Source organism: Rana temporaria, chromosome 8, assembly GCF_905171775.1.
Source record: "Rana temporaria chromosome 8, aRanTem1.1, whole genome shotgun sequence".
In the NCBI taxonomy this organism is placed as follows: Eukaryota; Metazoa; Chordata; class Amphibia; order Anura; family Ranidae; genus Rana; species Rana temporaria.
Window position 1 is genome coordinate 96,831,656 of NC_053496.1, and position 24,544 is coordinate 96,856,199.

A 24,544-nucleotide genomic window follows, 5' to 3' on the forward strand; every position below is an offset into this window, starting at 1 on the left:
AGAGGAGAAATGGGGCTACACGTGTGCCAGAGGACCACGACCGGCCGGTACCGGGTCCCCAAAATCACCGGAGAAATTACTGTTTAACATGGGAGTCTATGGAAGGGATGCCGGATTTTAAAAATTGGTGTTCCCCAAGCGTAGGTCCCCTGGACAACAATCTTTCTACACTTGTAGAGGAAGAGTATATGTATACCAAAAGAATGTGCTGAAGAACTTGGCTTATACTCAAGTATATATACGGTAACCCTTAGGCCCCTTTCACACGGGGCGGATCAGTAATGATCCACCCCGTGAACCTCCGCTTGCTCAGCGGGGATCGCTCCGTATATCCCCGCTGAGCTGGCGGATGACAGGGCGGTCCCCGCACACTGTCCCCGCACACAGTTACACCTGTCGGATCTTAGGGCTATCTATGCATAACCTGATTCTATGAATCAGGCTCATAGATACGACAATCGTATCTCAGAGATACGACGGCGTATCAGGAGATACGACGGTGTATCAGGAGATACGACGGCGTATCAGGAGATACGCCGTCGTATCTCTTTTGTGAATCTGGCCCACTGGTCCCAGATACAGTACGTTGAATAAACATTGTCACCCTAGGACAGGGAGTATGTTACTGATTGGATCACCAATAAAGAACACAAATGCAGCCATGGCATCCAGGGTATGGCAAGCTGCAATTTATTACATTTTAGATCATTTTAATATTCTTTAAAGTGGAACTGAAGTTTCACTGTACAAAACAGCAAGCAGGCAGGCCTTAATTGTACAAGAGACATACACTGTCTTTTCTGCAATGAAATGCCCCTACCTGCCTGCTGGCTGCTCGCTATCTCCATCGTTACTGTAAGCTGTGCTGCGCATGCGTGGACTGGTCTCTGAGATTCAGGATGACTAGTTTCTGTGCATGTACAGGAGTGACGTCATTCCTCACCACCAATAAAGAGGCCAGAAGACCAGTACACAGAAAAAAAATGACGACGCTGGTGAAGAATTGTTGGACAGATAAGTATTTAGCCTTTAGTTCTTCCTCAGTTAATAGTTTAGAGAACTGTATTTTTTGGTAATCATTAATGCATTTGTTTGTTTGCATGTTTTTCTTGTGGTACACTACTGTGCTATTCATTCCTAATGCCACCCCAATTCACCTTGCAATTCATGTGCATTGCAGCACGCTGAAACGCATAATAACTTGTGATGGCTTGTTGTGTGGCACTTCAGGTCTCTAGGTTAAGCTGGCTATAGATGGATCAAAATCCCCGCTGAGCCAGCCGAATTTTGATCCATGTAAAAAAAAGTTGATCCAACAAGGAATGTTGGAAAACTTTTGTCAGCCTTCAGCTTGCGCCAAGTGGCAGCTGCTGATCAGTGTATTCTAACAGCAAAGGAGTCCCACCGTCAGAATACAATGGCACAGTAGGGAGGATTTCAGCAACCACCTCTCTTGTGTGGATGTAAAAATCTGTTTGAAAAAATGATTTGGCATTTTTTGGTGGGAGGGGGCAGCAGGTACTTGGTTTTGACAGGAACCCACTCCCACTTACTGCTCAGATCCCCATGGCAAAAAGCGCAGTACGACTCTCACATGTGCAGAAGTGAACTGGTTGTGAAGCCTGAAGGCTTCAATGCTGGTTTCCCTTATGTAAGATGGTCAGAGCTGACATTGCTGGATCCCTGGACAGGTAAGTGTTCTTATATTAAATGTCAGCAGCTACAGTATTTGTACACCATGGGTAGAAGGAAAGAAAATACTTGATTACCCCACCAACACAGTCAGTGTTGATAGGGAAATTCCTCCTGCGGTGCTATTGTATTCTGCAGGCAAGTAACGAGGGGAGCTTTCCCTGCCAGCAGAACACAATGATTACTTTTGCTGGCTTTAGCGAGCGGCACTAATCACTTTCGAAAAGCCCAACAGGCTGGTTGTACACAAGTCCCTGCTGAACCGAGTTTCAAACCATGTATGGCCAGCTTTAGTCTTGTCCTTAAAACAAAATCCAACTCCGCTGATCCCTGGATTCAAAGTGAATGACTGGTCATAAATGACTGCTATTCGTAGGTATGATGGTTGTTGCCTAAAATTGGTTACATCAGGCAACATCCTTTATATGTCAATTGTTCATTAATATTTACCTCACAGTGGACACAGTAGCAGACATCTCCAAGCGCCTGCACAATTTCATTTTGTTGGCTAAATTACTGTGGAACCCTGATATCAGATATACAAAAAACAGCACAGTGGACCCCCTGCTATTCTGATATAGTTTACTATTGGGGCATTGCTGTAGAACAGCTATTCTCAATCAGGGTTCCATGGAACCCTAAGGTTCCTCCAGATGTTGCTGGGGAGCAAGGAGCAACTTTTGCTTCTCAGATAAGTAACCATTGAAGCCAATGATCTTTTTAGCTATCTGTAAGAGGGTAGTCTTCCCAATGATCACAAATGTAAGGGAGCATTCTTCCCTCTGACCATCGCACTAATGTACCATGAACTGTAGCTATAGTAACTATTAGCCGGTGTTCTCTGAGACCAAAAAGTTATTTCAAGAGTTCCTCCCAGGGCCGATCCTAGGGTCACAGGCACCTGGGTGCAGAAATATTTCTGGTGCCCCCACATGGGCGTGGTCATTTTACTAACTCCTTCCCTTTACAAATGTTTCTATGGCAATGACTTAACCCACAAAGTCTTCATTACCCTGGGATCCTTACATGATCTCTTAACAATAAACAAAATACAGGAAGAGAAGCAGAGTACTTTATTGGGACCTGGAGGGGGGCCTCTCTGATGGACACAGAGAGGGCTTCTCTTCGAGAGTCTGTTAGAAAGAGCCCCCAGACATACTACAGACATGATACAGGAGATGGTCAGAGATTGCAGACATAGTACAGGAGATGATCAGAGACTGCAGACATAGTAAAGGAGATGGTCAGAGACTACAGGCATAGTACAGAAGATGGTCAGAGACACATCAGTTCTGGACATACACATCCCTATGCTCAGAACACTAGTTCTGGATAGACACAAACAAGGAGAGAAGGGAGAACTCTGCCACTTCGGCACTCCCACCTCTGCAGGCGCCTGGGTGCAAAGCACCCTGTGCACCCTGCCTAGGATCGGCCCTGGTTCCTCCATGTTAAAAAAGTTGAGATTGGCTGCTGTAGAGGGCTGTTCTCCAGAGCAATAATGACGTGCTGTTGGGTTACTATTGTATCCAGCTGCTAGTCTACTAGCAATAATATTAAAAGAGATTTTCTTCAAGCATGTCCTGGCGAAACATCCTAAGTGATAACTGGGTAGTGTAGAATAGAGATTAAGAAACAAGTGGTAACAAGTTGTTATTTGTAATGCAAAGCCTTTTTCCAATCAATCAAGTATTATTGTGTCTTTCCAGCGAAAAATTAACTATTGCTTCATGCCTTATTTAAACAACTATCATGTCAAAAAAATGTAATGCAACAAAAGTTCTGGCTCCCATTTAGGTCTATGTCCATTTTTTTTTTGTGTGACACCATTCTATTTTGGAAACCCATAAAAAGGAATGGTGTGTTGCACTGAGAAAAGCTGAACCAGGTTGCATATAGCAGGTTTGCCTTTTAAAGTCTGCAAATAACTATTTAACTAGAGCAGTGGTCTTCAAACTGCGGCCGGGGGGCCAGATGCGGCCCTTTGCGTGCTTTTATCCGGCCCTTGGGGCACTATTTCATCCACTGATGCCAACAGTGTCCGGCCCTCGTAAACTCTGAAGGACAGTAAACTGGCCCTTTGCTTAGAAAGTTTGGAGACCCCTGAACTAGAGCAATGAGCTGAAAGATCCTCGACAGTCCACATCTGAGGACTGGAGAGATTTTCCAAGTTCTGGTTTTACTTATAGAATTTACTTTTGATCAATATACTGTCACACATTTCTACAATTTAAATGAGTGAGAATGTTTTAGTTGCTTCATAGATTTTATATTTTATTTTGCTTTTATTTGCAATTATATGCAAACACTTGACTACAGATTTCTGCCACTATATCCCTAATTTGTTACATTATTTTTCAAAAACAGTCTTAATGTTACACAGTATTGTGCTTAGCTTTGTAACATCATTTTGCTGTACTTAAGCCAAGATATTGTAATGTTTTAACAACTATGTGGGGTAGACTTTGTAAAAATGCTGAGCTTAACCTGTGTTTTTTTTTGTTTTTTTAGCCTTGTCCTTTCTGCATAGACAGATAGAGGAATATTGAAGACACTCTCTAAATGTCCATATAGACAGATAAATGATAATTTTACCAATATAATGTATGTTGATTAACAGTTTCTTTGCAAAAGTAATCATCCATAATGCATTTGTTTCAGGCTGGATTGATTAGGACAGACAGTAGTGAGTTCTTTATTGAGCCTTTAGAGCGAGGACGGCAGAACGATGAGGAGAATGGCCGTGCACATGTGGTCTACAGAAGATCAGCTTTGCAAGACAAAACTGGAACCCAAGGGGAGATGCATAATGAAGGTACCTTAAATGTGAAACATGTGGTTGGTTTTTTTTTCAGACAGGACTATATTTGTCATTTGTCAAGTATCCAGTTGTTGATGTGTAATTTTCTAGAAGCTGAAAACAATTATTTTTGAAATTAATAAGTTTCACAATGTTCAAAAAGATAAAAGTACACAAACCACATGATGGGCTGTGGGTGTCTTAGAGTAGTACAGTGCCACGTCCTAAACTGTAATAGGAAAATTGTTGTTGGAGGAAAAAGTGGACTTTATAGGCACTAATCGTTGACACAGAATACATTTCTGGGCCTCTCCCTAACGCGAACGGTGTGGTCGGTGGTTGAACGGTCCGGATGATGCCACTTTACATTGCAGCCCATTGATTATTCCCTGGTCCTTACTCGTTTGGAATTTACTTCCTAACCTTATGGGATAATTATCCCTCCTACCTATACACGCTGCTTGATGCCTGTAACATCTTCATTGACCTAAGAATTTGACCAGCTTATCTATCTTTTGACGCTTGTTTGGATAGATCCCTCAGCTGTTCTATCATCAGGACCGTCCGACAACACGGATACTTTACTACCATAACCAGTTCCTCCTACCGGGCTCCATATTTAACCCTATCCATTACCGTGGATGAAATATCAATAGCTCCAGAAGAAGCACTCAACTGTGAAACATGTAGAGCTTATTTGAAATTTACCAATACATACGTTACCCATCAACAATTGTTGATGTCTCCATTGGACCAGTATTGGTTTTGATATTATTGTTTTGTGAAATTATAACAAGTTTTTTGTGATAACTATTTTCTTGTTTTTAATGTATTTTACAAATATCCATTGTAATGTTGATTCAATAGCCCTTTTGGGATTGCGTCAATAAAATTTATTCTGTGTCAACGATTAGTGCCTATAAAGTCCACTTTTTCCTCCAACAACAAGTTCCACAATGCGTATAACAAGCATGCTTTACTGCATATACAGACTTTTTACTGTTGTGGGTTTAGTAAAACTTTAGTAATAATAACTTTATATCTAAGACAAATAGTGCTGATTGACCCTGTGCTGATCACATGCACCCTCCCAAGAAAAAAAAAACCTCTCTAGCAATACACACCAAACTGAGCATGTGCAGCTTGACTCCAAAGGCTCTGTCTTATTCAGACTTGTCCAGGGGGACAGTGCAGGGAGGGGAGGATCTGTGTATACACAATCAAACAGCCTTTTTACACAACGCTTTACTGCTTATACAGACTTTTTACTGTTGTGGGTTTAGTAACACTTTAGGAATAATAAGCAAGACGGGGAGAAGTGGGGACAAGGGAATAGTGGCTGAGGCTAACCCTATGGCGTTCATTACTTAGGAGGTTTTTCCTGGACTATGGACTAGGAATTTTTGAACATTCCTCTTTACAAAACTGCTTCAGCTCAGACACAATTGTAGGATGTCTGGTATGAACGATTCTTTTGACGTCATACCGCAGCATCTCTATGGGATTAAGGTCTGGGCTCTGACTGGGAAAACTCCCAAAAGGCACATTTTCTTTTTATAAAGCCATTCTGTAATAGATTTACTTCGATGTTTAGGGTCATTGTCCTGCTGCATCGCACAACTTATACTAAACTTCAGCTGATGGACAGCCACACTGGCATTATTCTGTAGGATATGTAGGTAGACTTGGGAATAAATTTTCCCCTTGATGATGGCAAGTGGTTCAGGTCCTTCCACTATATTTTACTGTTGGGATGAAGTTTTGATGTATTTTATTGAAGCATTCTGCCTTGGGAGTAATTTTGTCTGGGTGCCCACTTCTAGGAAGAGTAACAACAGAACAAAACCGTCTCCATTTATAGACAATGGGCTGGATTCAGATACAATGGTGTATCTATCCGCCCGGCGTAACGTATCTCAGATATGTTACGCCGCCGTAATTTAGGGCACAAGTTCCGTATTCAGAAACAACTTGCGCCCTTAGTTACGACCAATAGTGGTAGTTCAAATTTTTTATGTCACACGATTGTATTTCAAAGGTCTAAGAAACGCAACATTTCTGTAAAAAAACACACTTACATGAATTTTAGGGAAAACAAACGCAATAAATTAGCCACATTTTTGATAAAATATAAAAAATGAGGTTGCACCGAGTAAATAGATACCCAACATGCCAAACCTTACATTTTTGTGCGCCCGTGAAATGGCGTCAAACTTCAGTACCCTATATTTTCTATAGGCAGCGCTTCAAAATCCCCCTATATAGGTATCTGTTTAGTGTTACGGAAGAGGTCTTGTGTTAGAATTATTACTCTCATTTCGGTGTGCAAGGCGATATGTAACATGTGTATCGCAATCAACGTTTTCATGTATAGGTGCCCTGTTTACATTAACCTCCCTGGCGGTATGATTCTGTCTGGAATTACATACCAAAAGCGGTACAATTATTTGCAAGGAAATTTGGCGTTTTATACTGTAGGCCTGTAATTCTTAGGAATAACTCACTTAAATCTGACCAAACAAGAGTCTAGTAGGCATCCCGGGTATGAAATTTTTTTAAAAACAAAATGATAAATTATAATATAATAAGTAATTATAAATAATTATAACAAATAATAATATAATTCTAATAAAAATTATTCAATAATGTAATCAACTCAAAATCACTGAAATGTTCTCAGTTGCAGAATTGTCGCTGTCATTGTTTTTTTTTTTTTTTTATGACGAATTTCCCCACAAATCGCTATCGCACAATTCTGCAAGTGATTATAATTTATTATCGCTGTTTTCTAGCTGATCTAAAACCATTTTTGACATAAAGGGACACTTTTGGTTGCTATGGACAATCTACAGTTTGCAGGGAGAAAGAAATGTTTTTATTATATAAAAGAACATGCATGACACTGGGCAGACCACTAGGGACAAGGGGGGTGTGTTTTTTTTTTACATACAGTACTGTAATCTATAAGATTACAGTATACTGTATGTAAGATGTTTGTTTACGTTTTTGAATTTGGCGCCGATCTCCGCTCCCGCGCGTCGTAACGTCGCAGGGAACGGAGATCGGTGGCACAGGAGGACGCTGTTTGAATCGAGCGAGGTCCCGCTCGCTCACACAGCGCGGTGACATCGCTGGATCCAGGACAGGGTAAGCCAGCGCACGCTGCAGGCTCTGCATAGCTTACCCCGAGCGCAGCAGAAAAAATCCACCCCGAGTCACGCTCGGGGTTACCGCCAGGAGGGTTAATGTGTGTGTGTGTATATGTAGGGGTGGGGGGGAGATTCTTGGGTGTAATTAATTTTTTTGACAATGGATGTCTTGTTTGCCCCCCCCCCAAAAATATACAGCACTACCCGCCAGTGGCTTCCAGACAGATGATTTTGCTACCGTAAAGGCCTCTTTTCCACAAACACACGTCTCTGTTCTGTGAGCTAAGGAAATGCTGATCGTGAGTTCCTAATAGCTAGGAACCACGATCTGTAATTTCCTCTAGTTAGTCCCATCCCCCTTCAGTTAAAACACACATTAGGGAACACAATTAAGCCCTTGATCGCCCCCTAGTGTTAACCCCTCCCCTTACAGTAATCAGTGCATTTTTATAGCACTGATTGCTGTATAAATGCCAATGGTCCCAAAAATGTGTCAAAAGTGTCAGATGTGTTCGCCATAATGTCGCAGTCCTGATAAAAATCGCAGATCACCGACATTACTAGTAAAATATTTTTTTTTTGTAAAAATGCTGTAAATCTATCCCATATTTTGTAGACGCTATAACTTTTGCGCAAACCAATCAATATACACTTATTGTTATTTATTTATTTTTTTACCAAAAATATGTAGAAGAATACATATCGGCCTAAACTGAGGGGAAAAAACGGGGGTATTTATTATAGCAAAAAGCACAAAATATTGTGTTTTTTTCAAAATTGATGCTCTTTTTTGTTTGTAGCGCAAAAAAATCAAATCGCAGAGATAATCAAATACCACCAAAAGAAAGCTCTATTTGTGGGGAAAAAAAGGACATTCATTGTCAGTTAAAGCAACGCAGTGCCAAATCGAAAAAAAAGGCACAGTCATTGGGCAGCCAAATCTTCTGGGGCTGAAGTGGTTAAAGTAGTGCTTTATCAAATTATTTGCAGATAACTATTACCATTATTTCTAAATATGTTTGTGCCCATTGGAAAAGTACTGAACAGAAATCTAACATTAGCATATTTTAAACACAGGGTAGTTTGGTTATTAGTCATTCCAACTGCATAGTCTGCCAAGTGTCTGAGTTCCATGACACATTAATATTAATTTAAAAGATGCATTTTTTTTAATCGTAATTTTTATTAATAAAAGAAGGCTGTTTACATGAAGTACATACTAATATAATTTGAGCCTTACTATGTCAGTATTTGGGAAACAAATGACAGTCAGCCAAGTGGATAAAAACTGAAGCCCATAGAGCAGCCTTTCTCAAATGTTTTAGCACGAAGAAACCCTTGAAATAACTTTCCAGTCTCAAGGAACCCATGCTAATAATTACCATATCTACAGCTCACAGTACATTGGTGTGATGGCCAGTGGCAAGAATGCTTCTTGCACTTGTGACCATTGGGAAGAATCCCCCTTACATATACCTAAAAAGATCTTTGTTGTCGGTGGTTACCTAACATAGAGGCAGATAATGTTCACATCTCAAGGAACCCCTAGCAACCTCTGGGGGAACCCTAAGGTTCAACGGAACCCTGGTTGAGAAAGGCTGTGCCATAGAGTTATCTAGCTGGGAGTCTTAAGCCTTAGTACACACCACTATTTTTTTTTTCTGTTCTGATCTCCTCTTCTGTTCTATTGTATTCTGCCAGGGGGCGTGCCCCCCGCCAGAACAATCTGGTCAGCACTCTCAGCCATTGGCAGACCTTTTTCGGTCATGAGCCTTCGCCTGTTGCACCGGCTGCCATACACACGGACCAAAAACGTTTTTTTGGGCCCATGTGTACTAGGTTTTAACAACTCTAACATTTTGAATTTCCCCTCGTTTTCTGTGACAGGAAGCAGTGGTCAAAAGAACAAATAAAGGAGCAAATCTCCACAGATGGGATACAGACAGCAATAAAAATGTGACAACATTTTCTACTCTATTCAAAGCGAATGAAAACGTTTTGCCTTTTATATACACTTTAACCCCGTTAGCCAAAAAATATCCTTAGATGCGACTCCTTGAAAGGTGTTTCACTATGGGCCTGACATCTCTTATTGAGTACTACTACTACCATTACTGGGACTCTGAGACACCTGCTTTGGATAGGGGGATGGCAGTTGACAAGAATTACCTTGTCAAAGTCACTAACAAAAAGTACTAATTTCAGACAAACAGAAGTGACTAACATTACTAATAGCAAGTATTTTATGGCGTTTGTTAGGCAGGACTTCTACACTTAAAGTGGTTGTAAACCTCAGAAATGAAAAATAAAAAACAAAGCATATGAACAAAGCATATCCCTCTATAGTGTGCTTCTGTCTCAACCCAGAGCACTGTGTCATTTCTGTCTGCTGCTCTGTTCTGCTATTTGCGTGACACCAAGATAAAAAAGAGGACAGCACACAGCATGTTATTGACAGACTCAACACTGCTTCTGTGTGCTGTGTGACAGGGGTGTGTCCCTTTCCTCCAATCAGCTCTCATAACTCTCCTCACTGAGCACTGCAATGTGTCATTTTAGCTCTCTGCCCTTTGTTTTCTGATGGCTTAGACCAGTGGTCTTTAAACTGCAGCCATGGGGCCAGATGTGTCCCTTGGGGCACTTTTCCATCCAAAACTGCCTCCAATAATGGGGAACCATTCCTCACACTGACACCAGTAGTGGGGCACTATACCTGACACCGACACCAATGATGGGGTGCTATTCCTCCCACTGATATCAACAATGGGTTACTATGCATCCCACTAAAACCCAATGATGACACATTGTTTACACCCACTGATGCTGGAACATTTTCTACTCCCACTGGCCACAGTCCGGCCCCTCTAAAGTCTGAAGAATATAGTAAACTGGCCCTTTGTTTAGAAAGTTTGGAGACTCCTGGCTTAAACAAACTTTATAAATTCAGAACTTTGAACAGATATAGATAAGAGAATAAGGCAGATAAACAGGTACAACTTACAGGGGAGCATTTGTTTATTCTCTGTTTATCACCTGAGGTCAGTCACTTCACTGGATGGGTAAATTTAAGGGTTTGCAACCACTTTAATATTTTATAATTGCTGACAGTTTTACTTTAAAGTGGCCTTTTCATAAGAAATAGAAGGCTTGCTTTTCAGCCAATACCCTGCCATCCGATAACAAATAGCTGCAAATAAACTTTATAAATAAAATGGTACTAAAAAAGTTTTAAAACGTACACACCTCGGTCTTGGGTTCTGACCATTTCAGGAGACACGGGTGACATCACTGGGTCTCACTGCTGCTTTCTGAAAAAGATTGGCATTTCAAATCCCCAAGAATGTGTCCAGTTCATTGCAGAAGTGAATTCTAATGGGATTTTACATGCCCAGGAAGTAGCAGTGACATCACCCATGCCTCCCTGGAGTATTGAAAGCTGGATCCAAGTAAATTGTTATTTTATTTTTGTTATAACATCCTAATTCTTAAAGTTGTTTTTTCCAGCTAATGTTGTTTGGGTGGTAAGGATGGTAGACAGGAGGACCTGAGAATGATCATTTTAACACCCAAGAAGATCTTGAAGCCTTTGCAAAATCATGTCAGGCAGCCCAGTTATAACTTGTATGTGTATCTGGAGTAGAAAATAATAGCTACAATCTGGTTGGTTCACATTGCTTTAACCACTTCCTTACTGGGCACTTAAACCCCTTCCTGACCAGAGGACTTTTTGCGATTCGGCACTGCGTCGCTTTAACTGACAATTGCGCGGTCGTGCGACGTGGCTCCCAAACAAAATTAACGTCCTTTTTTCCCCACAAATAGAGCTTTCTTTTGGTGGTATTTGATCACCTCTGCGGTTTTTATTTTTTGCGCTATAAACAAAAATAGAGCGACAATTTTGAAAAAAAAAAAATTTTTTTACTTGTTGCTATAATAAATAGCTCAATTTTTTTTAACGTTTTTTTTTTATCCTCAGTCTAGGCCGATACGTATTCTACATATTTTTAGTAAAAAAAAAAAAAAAAAAATCGCAATAAGCGACTGGTTTGCGCAAAAGTTATAGCGCCTACAAAATAAGGGACAGAATTATTATTATTTTTTTTTTTTTTTTACTAGTAATGGCGGCGATCTGCGATTTTTATTGGGACTGCGACGTTATGGCGGACACTTTTGACACATTTTTGGCGCCATTCACATTTATACTGCAATCAGTGCTATAAATATGCACTAATTACTGTATAAATGTGACTGGCAGGGAAGGGGTTAACACTAGGGGGTGAATCCTAATGTGTATCCTAATTAGTGTTCTAACTGTGGGGGAAGGGGGGTGACTGGGGGGGGGGTGACCGATCTGTGTCTCTATGTACAAGAGACACAGATCCGTCTCCTCTCTCCCCTGACAGCACCGCTGTCTGCGAGAGTCGGGAATGAGAGATGATCTCATATGTAAACATATGAGATCATCTCTCATTGGCCGCACAGATCGCCTAGGAAACGGCCGCTCCGATTGGCCGTTCACGGCGATCTGTGACTGGCTGTGTCCAAGGGACACGGCCAGCACAGCAGTTCCCCGCTGCGCGCTCAGGAGCGCGCGCGGGGAACGTGCAAAGGGGAGGCCGTAAAAAGACGGCCTGTTAGAGTTTGGGAGCCGCGCTGAGGCCGTACAAAGTCGTACGGCCGTCAGCTAGTGGTTAATATGTTTAATAACTAAAAGCTATTTTTGGTATTAAGTAGGCTTAAAAAAAGTAAAAGTGGAGGAATTCAAAGCAAAAGAGTTTATTGTGCATTCATTTTCTAATGCAATTGCAAATGATCAATTCTTATTCACTGAAATAGGTTGGTAGTGGCTTGTTAGCATAGCCTATGTTAGCCTATTAGATTAAAGCTGTCTAATCCTTCTTACTGCGCAAATTAGGTTATCTAAGACTTCACATGCCAACCAGAAAGTCCCTCTTGTACAAATGATTTCTAGGAAGAAGAAAAAAAAATGCTGTCTGTATGTACTGTGTGACATGTCTGAGGGGCCAAGTAGGTAAACCACAGTCTCAGCGTACGGTCATTTAAATCTGTCATGTAAATTGCTTTTCCTAGATGTCTAGTCTGCAGTATGAGTTTCTTTTCTTGCATGTTGCTATAAAAAGTTGGTAAAACAAAAGTGTATTATTTTTGGATACATTTTGTACACAATGAAAAAATAGCCATCTAAAACATTTACTTTACAGATGTACAGAAACATATTTATTTTTAAATGGTTATTGGGTATAAATTAACAAAATACATTAAATGACCTTCCACTTACAGTCTCATTACACACAAAACAGATCTCCCAGTTTTAAACTGGTGTTGGTGGTGCATACAGAGCTGCTTAAAAAGGTTGTAACCCTAAAAAAAAAAAGAAAAAGGATCCTGTTTCTTTAAAGCATGTTAAACTGCATAGTGATTGTACAGTGTAATTTGTCCCATTCTATGTTGTTATATACCTGGTTGATTCTACCTGTTCCGTGTCCCCTTTAGTGTGCTGACCAGAGTAATTATGGGTGCTGATCCATGATACCCTCCCTGGTCAGTTTATGTGCCTCCGTCATCACGCTACTCTCCTCTCTCCCCCACCCTCTTTGTCACTTCCTAGTGTGTGAACTGATAAAAACCCACCCCTCCCCTCCTGCTGCTATTCTGTGCGACAGTAAAGTTAGTGTGGTCCTTTAATTTGGGAAGAAGAGCGGCGGGTGGTTATGCACACCGGCAATGTATAAAAAGGTATTTTGCCGCCAATTTCATTTAAAACACGCACACTGTGTAGTATATATTGTTGTTACACAGAGGCTGGCAGGAACTTGGGGTCACTGGTTTACAACCACTTTAAGCATACAGTCCAGAGCAAAAAACACACTTGGGACCATCAGCAACATTTGCTAAACAGGGACTAAAGCCTGAAATAGGTATGTTTTTTTCCCCAAAAAATATAAAAAAAAGCACAAAACATTTATTTAATGATACAAACTGCTGTGTTATGATTCTACCAGTTTAGGTTTGATGAGGATTTTTCACATTTAGTTTGAAAATAGGTTTATAGGGGGAGATTTACTATAACTAGTGCACACATAATCTGGTGCAGCTGTACATAGTAACCAATCAGCTTCTAGGTTTTATTTTCAAAGTTTAAAATTAGAAGCCGATTGGTCACGATGCAGAGCTGCACCAGATTCTGTGTGCACCAGTTTTAGTAAATCTCCCCCATAATGTCACACAACAAAAATGATCCCATGTGTTCTTCCTTAAAAGTTGTAGTGTTAGGGATGGGTGTAGATTGATAGGCATCCATGCTACCTTGAGGAAGCTTCTGTGATACCTAAAATGCTTGTTGGTACTAGAACTGCTTTTGTCAACATCTGGTATGTGAGCGTCTTACACTCTTATATTTCTCATGCTTCGTTTTTTTTGTAGTGTCACCTGATAATGGTACATAGGCTGCTGGGTAGTTGGTAGGTAGCACAATCAAATGCTCTTTTTTAAGCTTAGCTCAAATATTAGAGTATTATTTCTCTAATATATCATTCCTCTGAAATCCGAACTTATGATGTGCCTTATTCTTTCAGTTGCAAGGAGTGAAGTTGGTGCTCTCCCTGTTACCGTGGATTTGATGCAAGACAGAATATGGGAAAGTGAGCGGAAGAAACGCCATGCCAAAAAGGATGACTATAACATAGAGGTGTTGCTGGCGGTGGATGACTCTGTTGTACGCTTCCATGGAAAGGAACATGTCCAAAACTACGTCCTCACCCTTATGAACATAGTGAGGTTTTTAATTTTTTGTTTTGTTATTTGTCTGGTTAAATGTAATGTAATGTACATGCCCCACAGATGCTCAATAGGGTTTAGGTCTGGAGACATGCTTGGCCAGTCCATCTATCACTTTTACCCTCAGCTTCTTTAGCAAGGCAGTGGTCATCTTGGAGGTGTGTTTGGGGTGGTGGGAGTGTCATGGTCAAGCATAGTGGTGGAAGTGTCATGGTCTGGGGCTGCATGAGTGCTGCTGGCACTGGGGAGCTACAGTTCATTGAGGGAACCATGAATGCCAACATGTACTGTGACATACTGAAGCAGAGCATGATCCCCTCCCTTTGGAGACTGGACCTCAGGGCAGTATTATAACATGATAACGACCCCAGGCACACCTCCAAGGTGACCACTGCCTTGCTAAAGAATCTGAGGGTAAAGGTGATGGACTGGCCAAGCACGTCTCCAGACCTAAACTCTATTAAGCATCTGTGGGGCATCCTCAAACGAAAGGTGGAAGAGTGCAAGGTCTCTAACATCCACCAGCTCTGTGATGTCACCATGGAGGAGTGGAATAAGACTACATTGGCAACCTGTGAAGCTCTGGTGAACTCCATGCCCAAGAGGGGTAAGGCAGTGCTGTAAAATAATGGTGGCCACACAAAATATTGACACTTTGGGCCCAATTTGGACATTTTCACTCAGGGGTGTACTCACTTTTGTTGCCAGCGGTTTAGACAATAATAGCTGTGTGTTGAGGTATTTTGAGGGGACGGCACATTTACACTGTTATACAAGCTGTACACTCACTACTTTACATTGTAGTAAAGTGTAATTTCTTCAGTGTTGTCACGTGAAAAAATATTTACAAAAATGTGAGGGGTGTACTCACTTTTGTGAGATACTGTATGTATGTGTGTGTATATATAATCTAAAAAATGCAGTGAAAACCCAAATCTGTAATCAAATTTAAGGCACAACTGTCCTGAAAAAAATCTGCATACTGCATTAGGGTGGATTACCCTAGTTAAGTTAAATGGTACAGAAAAAAACAGCACATTTCTTAAATGAAAATGTAGAAGGGGGGGGGGGGAATATCATAGTCTGAATTGGTTAAAGACAACTGTGTATAATAATATGACCTCTGTTGAATAGTTGTACATCCTTATGCCTCATGGATTGCCTTAGTTTTGACCATTTACTATTTTCTCACCTTGTCAGAGCAGAAATGTCAAGGTAGGAAACAAAGGACTTTGTTAACTGACAATCTTATCCTCCCCCCAGAAAGTCAGAGTGTCCGTTCAGTCCCAACCTCAGTTTAAAGAAAAGTCAGTCTCCATGATGACAGCTGGGTTATTATATCTCCTCTAGCAGAACATATGTAAGTGAATAATCGCACACACACATAGTTAGTCTGGTTGAAAAAACACACAGTTCCATCTAGTCAAACCAATAAAAAAGAAAAAAAAATCCAGATCCAGAGGAAGGCAAAAAAACAAACAAAAAAAAAACAGCAAAGCATCAACCAATTTGCTACAGCAGAGACAAATCCTTCCTGATCCCCAGAGAGACATTCCCTGGATCAACTTTACCTATAAATATTAATATCCAGTTATATTATGTACATTTAGGAAAAAATCCAGGTCTTTTTTTAAAGATGGACAGAACCAGCACTTGAAGAAGTCTATTCCACTTTTTTACAGCTCTTACTGTGAAGTAGCCTTTCCGTATTTGGAGATGAAATATTTTCCTCTAGACGTAAAGAGTGCCACCTTGTCCTCTGTGATAACCTTAAAGTGAATAACTCAACAACAAGTTCACTATTTGGACCCCTTATGTATTTATACATGTTGATCATATTCCCCCTTATTCTCCTCTTCTCAAGAGATAATAAATTCAGTTCCTCCAATCTTTCCTCATAGCTGAGCTCCTCCATGCCTCTTATCAGTTTGGTTGCCCTTCTCTGCACTTTGAGTGAGTGAGAAACTTGTATAGCGTAACAAATGCGAACTTAATCGCCTCAAGGCGCTTGCATCCAGCGTTGTCCTTATCCTTTAGAAGAGGTGGGTCTTTAGTTTTTTCCTAAAAGCCTGATGGTTTTCTTCCAAGCGGATGGTCGTGGGTAGAGCATTCCAAAGCCGGGGTCCTTGGACTGCAAATCTACGTTCTCCCTTAGATTTGTAGCGGGATTTAGGGATTTGGAGAAGGTTTTGGTTGGTTGACTGGAGCACGCGCTTGGTGAAGTAGGGTTTTATTTTCTTGCTTAAGTATTGAGGAGCGTTACCCTGTGTACATTTGTGGGTGAGGCAGAGCGTCTTGAAAGTCACCCGGTCCTGTATGGGCAGCCAGTAGAGAAATTGGTTCCCACTGTTTTTTACCTGTTACCAGTCTGGCTGCCGTGTTCTGGACGACTTGTAGACGTGAAATCTGGTATTTTGGTAGTCCTAAGTAGAGGGAGTTTGCGTAGTTGAGTCGAGAGTTGATGATTGTTCCAACCACTACTGCTGTGTCCTCTTCCGGGATGAAGGGGATGACTCTACGTAGCATGCGCAGAAGATGATGAGAACCGCTGACTACTGACCCTATTTGTGCATTCATAGTCATGTCTGAGTCAAAGATGACTCCGAGGCTTTTGACTTTGTTGCTTGGTGTGATGGTTTGTCCGAGGATGGTGGGTGGTGTCCAAGTGGTCCTAGAATTAGATTTCCAATTTGCGTGAAGGATGAGGAGTTCTGTTTTGGATCCGTTGAGTTTGAGGGAGCTTTCCGTCATCCAATTATCGATCAGAGTGAGGCATTTTCCTAGTTCCTGATATTGGTCTTTTTTGTTGGTGATTCAAAAGTAAAGCTGCGTGTCGTCAGCATAGGAGTGATAGCGCAGGTCCTGTTTGCTGATAATGTTGAAGAGTGCAGGTGAAAGGGGTGATCCTTGAGGGACTCCGCATGTAATGGTCCGTGTTTCTAAATGCGATTTTCTAGGAAAGATGCAAACCACGGTAGGGCCGAGTCTGAGACTCCAGCTACTTCTTTGAGTTGCGTGAGCAATGTGTTGTGGTCTACCGTGTCACTGAGGTCCAGCAGCACTAGGAGACAGGATTCTCCTAGTGCTGAAGATTCTTCTTCAGTTCCCCCGATATCCTTTCTGTCCTGAAAGTTAAAATGTAGCTATGGACAAATTAAAAACGGTATATGAAGCAGTCTGTCACTAACAATAAAGTAGAACTATAGGCAAAACTTTTTTTCTCATTTTGGATAGTGCAGGGGAGGGTTATAATCTCTGTCAGTATCTTTTTGCCATCTGTTTCCCATTGGGGAGATGTACCTTCACTTCCTGTCCAATAACCAAAAATAGAAAGTGAGAGGAAATCCTTGCAAAATAATTCTTTGGGCCCCCCAGGTCATTAGAACTAGTGTCCCCATTGGAAGATTTCCCCTCAACTTTTCTCGGGACAACCCAAAACCTATAATTTTAATTTACTTTTATACTTTTACTTTCAATGATTAGGCTTCATATCCACTGGCGTTTTTACAGCCACTGTTGTTAGGCTTTTTTACAGCTTAAAAACGCCTATCCATGTTTATTTTGTAAAAAAAAAAAAAAAATTTTTGTGAGCTGCAGCTTTAAAAATGCCGCGGTCGCGTTTTTGAGCGTTTTTTAACGTCTGGCGTTTTTACAGCTCTACTCTGGAGCTTCAGAACGCCCTGGTCCTGCGTTTTTTTTACAGCTCAAAAACGCCTATGCCATTTGCAGTTAAAAAACGTCTATGTGGGCATGATGCCATAGAATAACATGGACAGGCGTTTTTAAGCTGTAAAAAACGCTCAGAAAAGTGGCTGTAAAAACGCCAGTGGAAATGAAGCCTAAAGGTAAACTGAACTAGAGAAGATAAATCCTCCTAACAAGGGCACAGACAGCAATACAAACTGACAGGTGTTCTAATCTATCTCCACCATATCCAAAACAAACAAAAAGTGTTGCCTTTAATTATACTCTAATACTGCAGGTTTTGTTTTTCTTGAGGTCCCCCGTTAACATTTTATTATCTGTTGACCCTGCTAGTAGACCCATTATTTTTTATTATTTTTCAATAACTGTAAAAGAGTGAATATGTTGTATGTTTTTTACAGTAAAACTCCACAGCAGCTTACCCTGTGAGACAAAATATCTCAGATGTAAGAGGAGCCTATTTATAAAAAAACAACCATTGAACATTACAATTTTTCAGTGGGAAATACAATTTCCATCTTTTTAAAACAATATTTTAGGTTGTTTTTTGGCATAAGGTGACAATGTGTCAATATTTTTTTTTTTTATATAACCAGAAAAATTGAACATGTGTATCACTACCAACAGATTGAAACTAAATAAGGAATCTTCCTCATGATGGTGTGTTTGTTTGTTTTTCGTGTTTTTTTAAGCTTTTAATATTTTTTCAGAACAATCGGCATATTTTCAACAAATTATTTTACTAAAATTTAAAACACAGATTTTATTTAAAATTTTAATTTTTTTAAGCTGGGGAAATTTTGTGGTGAAATATGGTGAAGTTTTGCTATGCCAAATGCAATAATTGTGCTCTTATTTATAGCACCTAAACTGAATCAATAACCTTTTGTGAATTCGTTTTTTAAATGGATGTGCTGATTCATGTTGTTTAACCACTTAAGCCCCGGACCATATTGCTGGTCAAAGACCAGAGCACTTTTTGCGATTCGGCACTGCGTTGCTTTAACTGACAATTGCGCGATCGTGCGACGTGGCTCCCAAACAAAATTTGCGTCCTTTTTTTCCCTCAAATAGAGCTTTCTTTACGAGGTATTTGATCACCTCTGCGGTTTTTAGTTTTTGCGCTATAAACAAAAATAGAGCGACCATTTTGAAAAAAAATAATATTTTTTACATTTTACCATAATAAATATCCCCCAAAAATATATAAAAAAAACTATTTTTTTCCTCAGTTTAGGCCGATACGTATTCTTCTACATATTTTTCATAAAAAAATCGCAATAAGCGTTTATTGATTGGTTTGCGCAAAAGTTATAGCGTTTACAAAATAGGAGGTCGTTTTATGGCATTTTTATTAATATTTTTTTTTACTATTAATGGCGGCGATCAGCGATTTTTTTTCGGTACTGCGACATCATGGCGGACACTTCGGACACATTTGACAAATTTTTGGGACCATTGGCATTTTTATAGCGATCAGTGCTATAAAAATGCATTGATTACTATAAAAATGCCACTGGCAGGGAAGGGGTTAACACTAGGGGGCGGGGAAGGGGTTAAGTATGTTCCCTGGGTGTGTTCTAACTGTAGGGGGGGTGGACTCACTAGGGGAAATGACTGATCGCTGTTCATACATTGTATGAACAGACGGTCAGGCATTTCTTCCCTGACAGGACCGGGAGCTGTGTGTTTACACACACAGCTCCCGGGTTCTCGCTCTGTAACGAGCGATGGCGGGTGCCCGGTAGCGATCGCGCCCGCAGGGCACGCGCGCGGGAGTAAGGAGCCCCTATTGGCTGCTCGGCGAGATGATGTATAGCTACGTGCTCTCGCCCAGCAGAGCCGACCTGCCGCCGTATAACTGCGGCGGCTGGTCGGCAAGCAGTTAAAATGTTTTTTCATGTTTGTAGTTTTACTTGCCTTTTGTAGCACTGATGTCTAGGACGTTATACGTCATACTTATCTGGGCACCAGATGCTGCCTGTAGAGAAATTCTTTCTGTTCCATCGTCTCTAGATTTTTCAAATATGTTTTATTTATTCCACTATAATATCATAATTTAGTCAAAATAATACAAGCTTGTCAAATAAGCTGAGGGGTTATTGTTTTCACATACAGGTGCACAATAGATTATTAAATGCTGTACGTGGATATGTGGAGCCTTGCCACCATCAGATTACACTTGCATATGGGGAAAGTTGTACAGGCATAAGACTTGGCAAACAATTCCAAGAATGCGTTAATAATGGCTTTTTGAGAGCTTTGAAGCAAAGCTGAACATTATTCCAAATCATCCACAGTAAAATATAACTGCTGCCTAACACACGATAAGGAATGCTATGAATTTGGACGTCTCTTTTTAAAAGTGTCATAGTTGACCAGTTGAAATACTTACCGAGAAAATACATTGAAATCCTGTGCCTTCAATCTAGTCAATGATGGAATGGTTTTAAAAGCTATATATCAGTCAAGTTCGATTTTATTTCATACCAGTGCAGTAAAGATTTTGATAAAATGTACAGTAGCCATATCTAGTATGATCAAAATTCTTATAAATTTACCATTATGACTATATTTTTAAGTTGCTACAGGAGACCCATACACACAAAATCACACATGTATACTGGATTATAATTATATTAATTGTATTTATCTTTTTTGTCAGCTAAAATAATTATCTTAGAGATAACAGATTTCATTACCTATTTGTAATTCAAATAATATTTTTTGAATAACTCTAAAATATATGCTGTCAGGGAATCACGCCCATTCCAAGTTGCTAACCAAAAGCAATTTTTTTTTTCCCGGTGGATGAGGGATGAGGAGAGGGCTTGCCTTGGGAATTTAAAACAAGTCTGTAAAGCTGTGATTACTATCTGCAATACCATCAGCCAGCAGTTGAGATGGATTCACCCAAATATAGCTGGCCGGGCACACAAAGGCAGGTGCAAATTTACAGTCTGGTGTACGTTAAGGCCTCGTACACACGACCGAGAAACTCGACGGGCGAAACACATCGAGTTCCTCGTCAAGTTCCTTGTTGGGCTTGACGAGGAACTCGACAAGCTTGCTTTGCGTACACACAGTCAAGCCAAAATCTCCTCGTTTTCAAACGTGGTGACATACAACACATACAACGGCAGGGGAAGTTCGATTCCACTGGCTAAACTCTTGGGGCTGCTTTTGCTAATTTCATGTGTTTGCGTGTTAAATAAAGGTTTGGTAAGAGACGATTTGCACTTTTCAGTCTGTTACAGCTTTAAAAATGTGTTATCTTCATTACAAATGCTACTTTTACTCCCGTCTCATACTTTAATCTGAGCAAGCGCGGGTTTCTTAGCATACAGACGTCCGAATTTCTCGTTGAAAACCAGCCCGTCGAGATCCTCGACGAGCCAAATCAGACTCCCGTCGAGAAAATAGAGAACTTGCTCTCTTTTTGGCTCGTCGAGGTTCTCGACAGTTTCCTCAACGAAAATGTACACATGGCCGTATTCCTCGGCAAAAAAATATCTCCCAGCAAGGTTCTTGCTGGTTTTTGCAGAGAAACTCGGTCGTGTGTACGAGGCCTCAGGGTTGTTTAGCAGCCAGGGGATTCCCATATGTTTCTGAGATTCCCCCAAAAATCACAAAAAAAACGGTGCAAACAAGGGAAACCAGGGTACCTTGATGGAGAAAAAGCACACAATGAGGGGATGGATTTCCAGTGGATCAAAATTTCTTAACATGCTAAGAAATCTATCCACTGGAATCCATTCCAACGGATTGATTCGCTGGTCTGTACAGACTCACCTGATCAATCCGTCCGAATCCATCCCCCGCATGCGTCGTAATTATTTGACGCATGCGTGGAAGTCCTTATATCACAGCGTCGCGTATGTCGCTGCGTCATCATCGCGGTGACGGCGCGACGCGTCACCGCGGACGGAATTCCGCGGGGATTTTGATCTCATGGTTAGTACAACCATGAGATCAAAATCCGCCAGAGGATTTATCTGCGGAAACGGTCCGACGGACCGCTTTCACCGTACATGTTTGTTCGTGTGTACCCGGCCTTAGACAAATGCGCTAGCAAACCTCTTCTTTTTTTTTTTACCTGTTTGCTCCACACATGATTGGGTATTCAAATGAGCATAGGTTCATCTTATTTTCTGTCAATCACTTGACATGAACATACATTTTTTCTAGTAAACAGTCGCTTTGCTAAGTGAACAGCCATTTCTTATTTACTATAGTATAGAAAATCAAGACTTCTTGGCCCAATTAAACCTAATTTTATATCACATCATATCATATGCAATGGATATTAAGGGCCCTTTCACACTGGGGCATTTTTCAAGCGCTTTAGCGTTTAAAAAAGCGCCTGTAAAACGCCTGAAAGAAGCTGCATCTGCAATCCCAATGTGAAAGCTCGAGTGCTTTCACACTAAAGCGCCTGAAAAACACCCCAGTGTGAAAGTGGTCTTAGCGTTAAAAAAAGCGCCTGAAAGAAGCTGCATCTGCAATCCCAATGTGAAAGCCTGAGTGCTTTCACACTGAGGCGCTGAGCTGGCAGGGCGTCAAAAAAAGTCCTGCATGCAGCTTCTTTGCAGCGCTTTAGGAGCGGTTAATACACCGCTCCTAAAGCCCCCTTCCCATTGAGGAAGCTTTTTTTAACGCCAAAGCGCCTGAAAAGCGCCTCAGTGTGAAAGGGGTCTTAGCAGCGCTTTACCAGCGTTTTTCGGGCGCTGGCAGTGTGAAAGGCCTCTGAAAGCACTTGGGCTTTCACATTGGGATTGCAGATGAGGCTTCTTTCAGGCGCTTTACAGGCTTTTTTTAAACGCCAAAGCGCCTAAAAAACGCCCGAAAAACGCCCCAGTGTGAAAGGGGTCTTAAAGTCTACACAACCCTGTTAAAATGTCAGGTTTCTGTGATGTAAAAAAAAAAATGGAAAAAGATAAATTATTTCAGAACTTTTTACACCTTTTTAAAATGACCTATAAACTGTACAACTCAATTAAAAAACAAACAAATCTTTTAGGGGGGGGAATAAAAATAACATAATGTGGTTGCATAAGTGTGCACACCCTCTTATAACTGGGGATGTAGCTGTATTCAGAATTAAGCCATCACATTCAAATTCATGTTAAATAGGAGTCAGTACACACCTGCCATCATTTAAAGTGCCTCTGATTAACCCCAAATTAAGTTCAGCTGTTATAATATGTATTTTCTGACCTTTTGTTAGTCGCATCCTTCAGAAAAAGTCATGGTCTGCAGAAAGCTTACAAAGCTTCAGAGGGATCTCATTGTTAAAAGGTATCAGTCAGAAGAAGGGTACGAAAGAATTTCCAAGGCATTAGATATACCATGGAACACAGTGAAGACAGTAATCATCAAGTGGAGAAAATATGGCACAACATTTTTTTCAAAATGGATGAAAAGGTAAGAAGAAAACTGGTCAGGGAGGCTGCCAAGATGCCTACAGCAACATTAAAGGAGTTGTAAATAAATAAAAAAAAGGTATGCTGAAATGACTGTTTACAGGGTCTAGAGACATAAAAGTTAACCGATTCCTTTTAAAAACTATTAAAAATAGATACAAATCAATCATATAATGTACCTGTAGTTTCTAGTTTAGTTTTTGCATGTTGTTTCCTGCCTCTCTGCTGTACAGAGCATACAGAGCCACAGAGCCATACAGGACAGTGATGGTTTGGAAAACGAAACTGGAGTTTTAGACACACAGTAATCACACTTCCTTGAAGTTAGTGACCACAGAGAGAAAGCTCCCAGCACTGTGGTTATCAGGAAACAGACAACCAGGAAGTGTGGAGATCAGAGAAGAATTACAGAAACTTGAGAGCAAAAATGAACAATGAGGACATGAAAACAGCACTGCATTGGGGTAAAGGAAGCTATTAAGATAAAAAAATATTTACAAACCCTTTAAATGAGCTGCAGGAATATGTGGCAAGTACTGGCTGTGTGGTACATGTGACAACAATCTCCCGTATTCTTCACATGTCTAGGCTTTGGGATAGAGTGACATGACAGAAGCCTTTTCTTACAAAGAAAAACATCCAAGCCCGGCAAAATTTTGTAAAAACACATTAAATTCTCCCAAAAGGATGTGGGAAAATGTGGTACGGTCTGATGAAACCAAGGGTGAACTTTTTGGCCATCATTCCAAAAGATATGTTTTGCGCAAAAACAGCACTGCACATCACCAAAAGAACACCATACCCACAGTGAAGCATGGTGGTGGCAGCATCATGCTTTGGGGCTGTTTTTCTCCAGCTAGAACAGGGGCCTTAGTCAAGGTGAAGTCAAGGTGAAGGGAATTATAAACAGTTTCAAATACCAGTCAATATTGGCACAAAACCTTCAAGCTTCTGCTAGAAAGTTGAATATGAAGAGG

General features: G+C 40.7%; 1 protein-coding gene across 2 annotated transcripts in view; it reads left to right on the forward strand.

The window, feature by feature from the left end:
• The window catches only part of ADAMTS14 (ADAM metallopeptidase with thrombospondin type 1 motif 14), a 278,768-nt gene that overhangs the window by 53,599 nt on the left and 200,625 nt on the right, over positions 1–24,544 (forward strand). For both annotated transcript variants that reach the window (XM_040362329.1, XM_040362330.1), the window contains 2 exons: positions 4,354–4,507; positions 14,238–14,434. In XM_040362329.1, the coding sequence (XP_040218263.1) occupies positions 4,354–4,507; positions 14,238–14,434 (351 nt within the window). The remainder of the gene's footprint in view (positions 1–4,353; positions 4,508–14,237; positions 14,435–24,544) is intronic.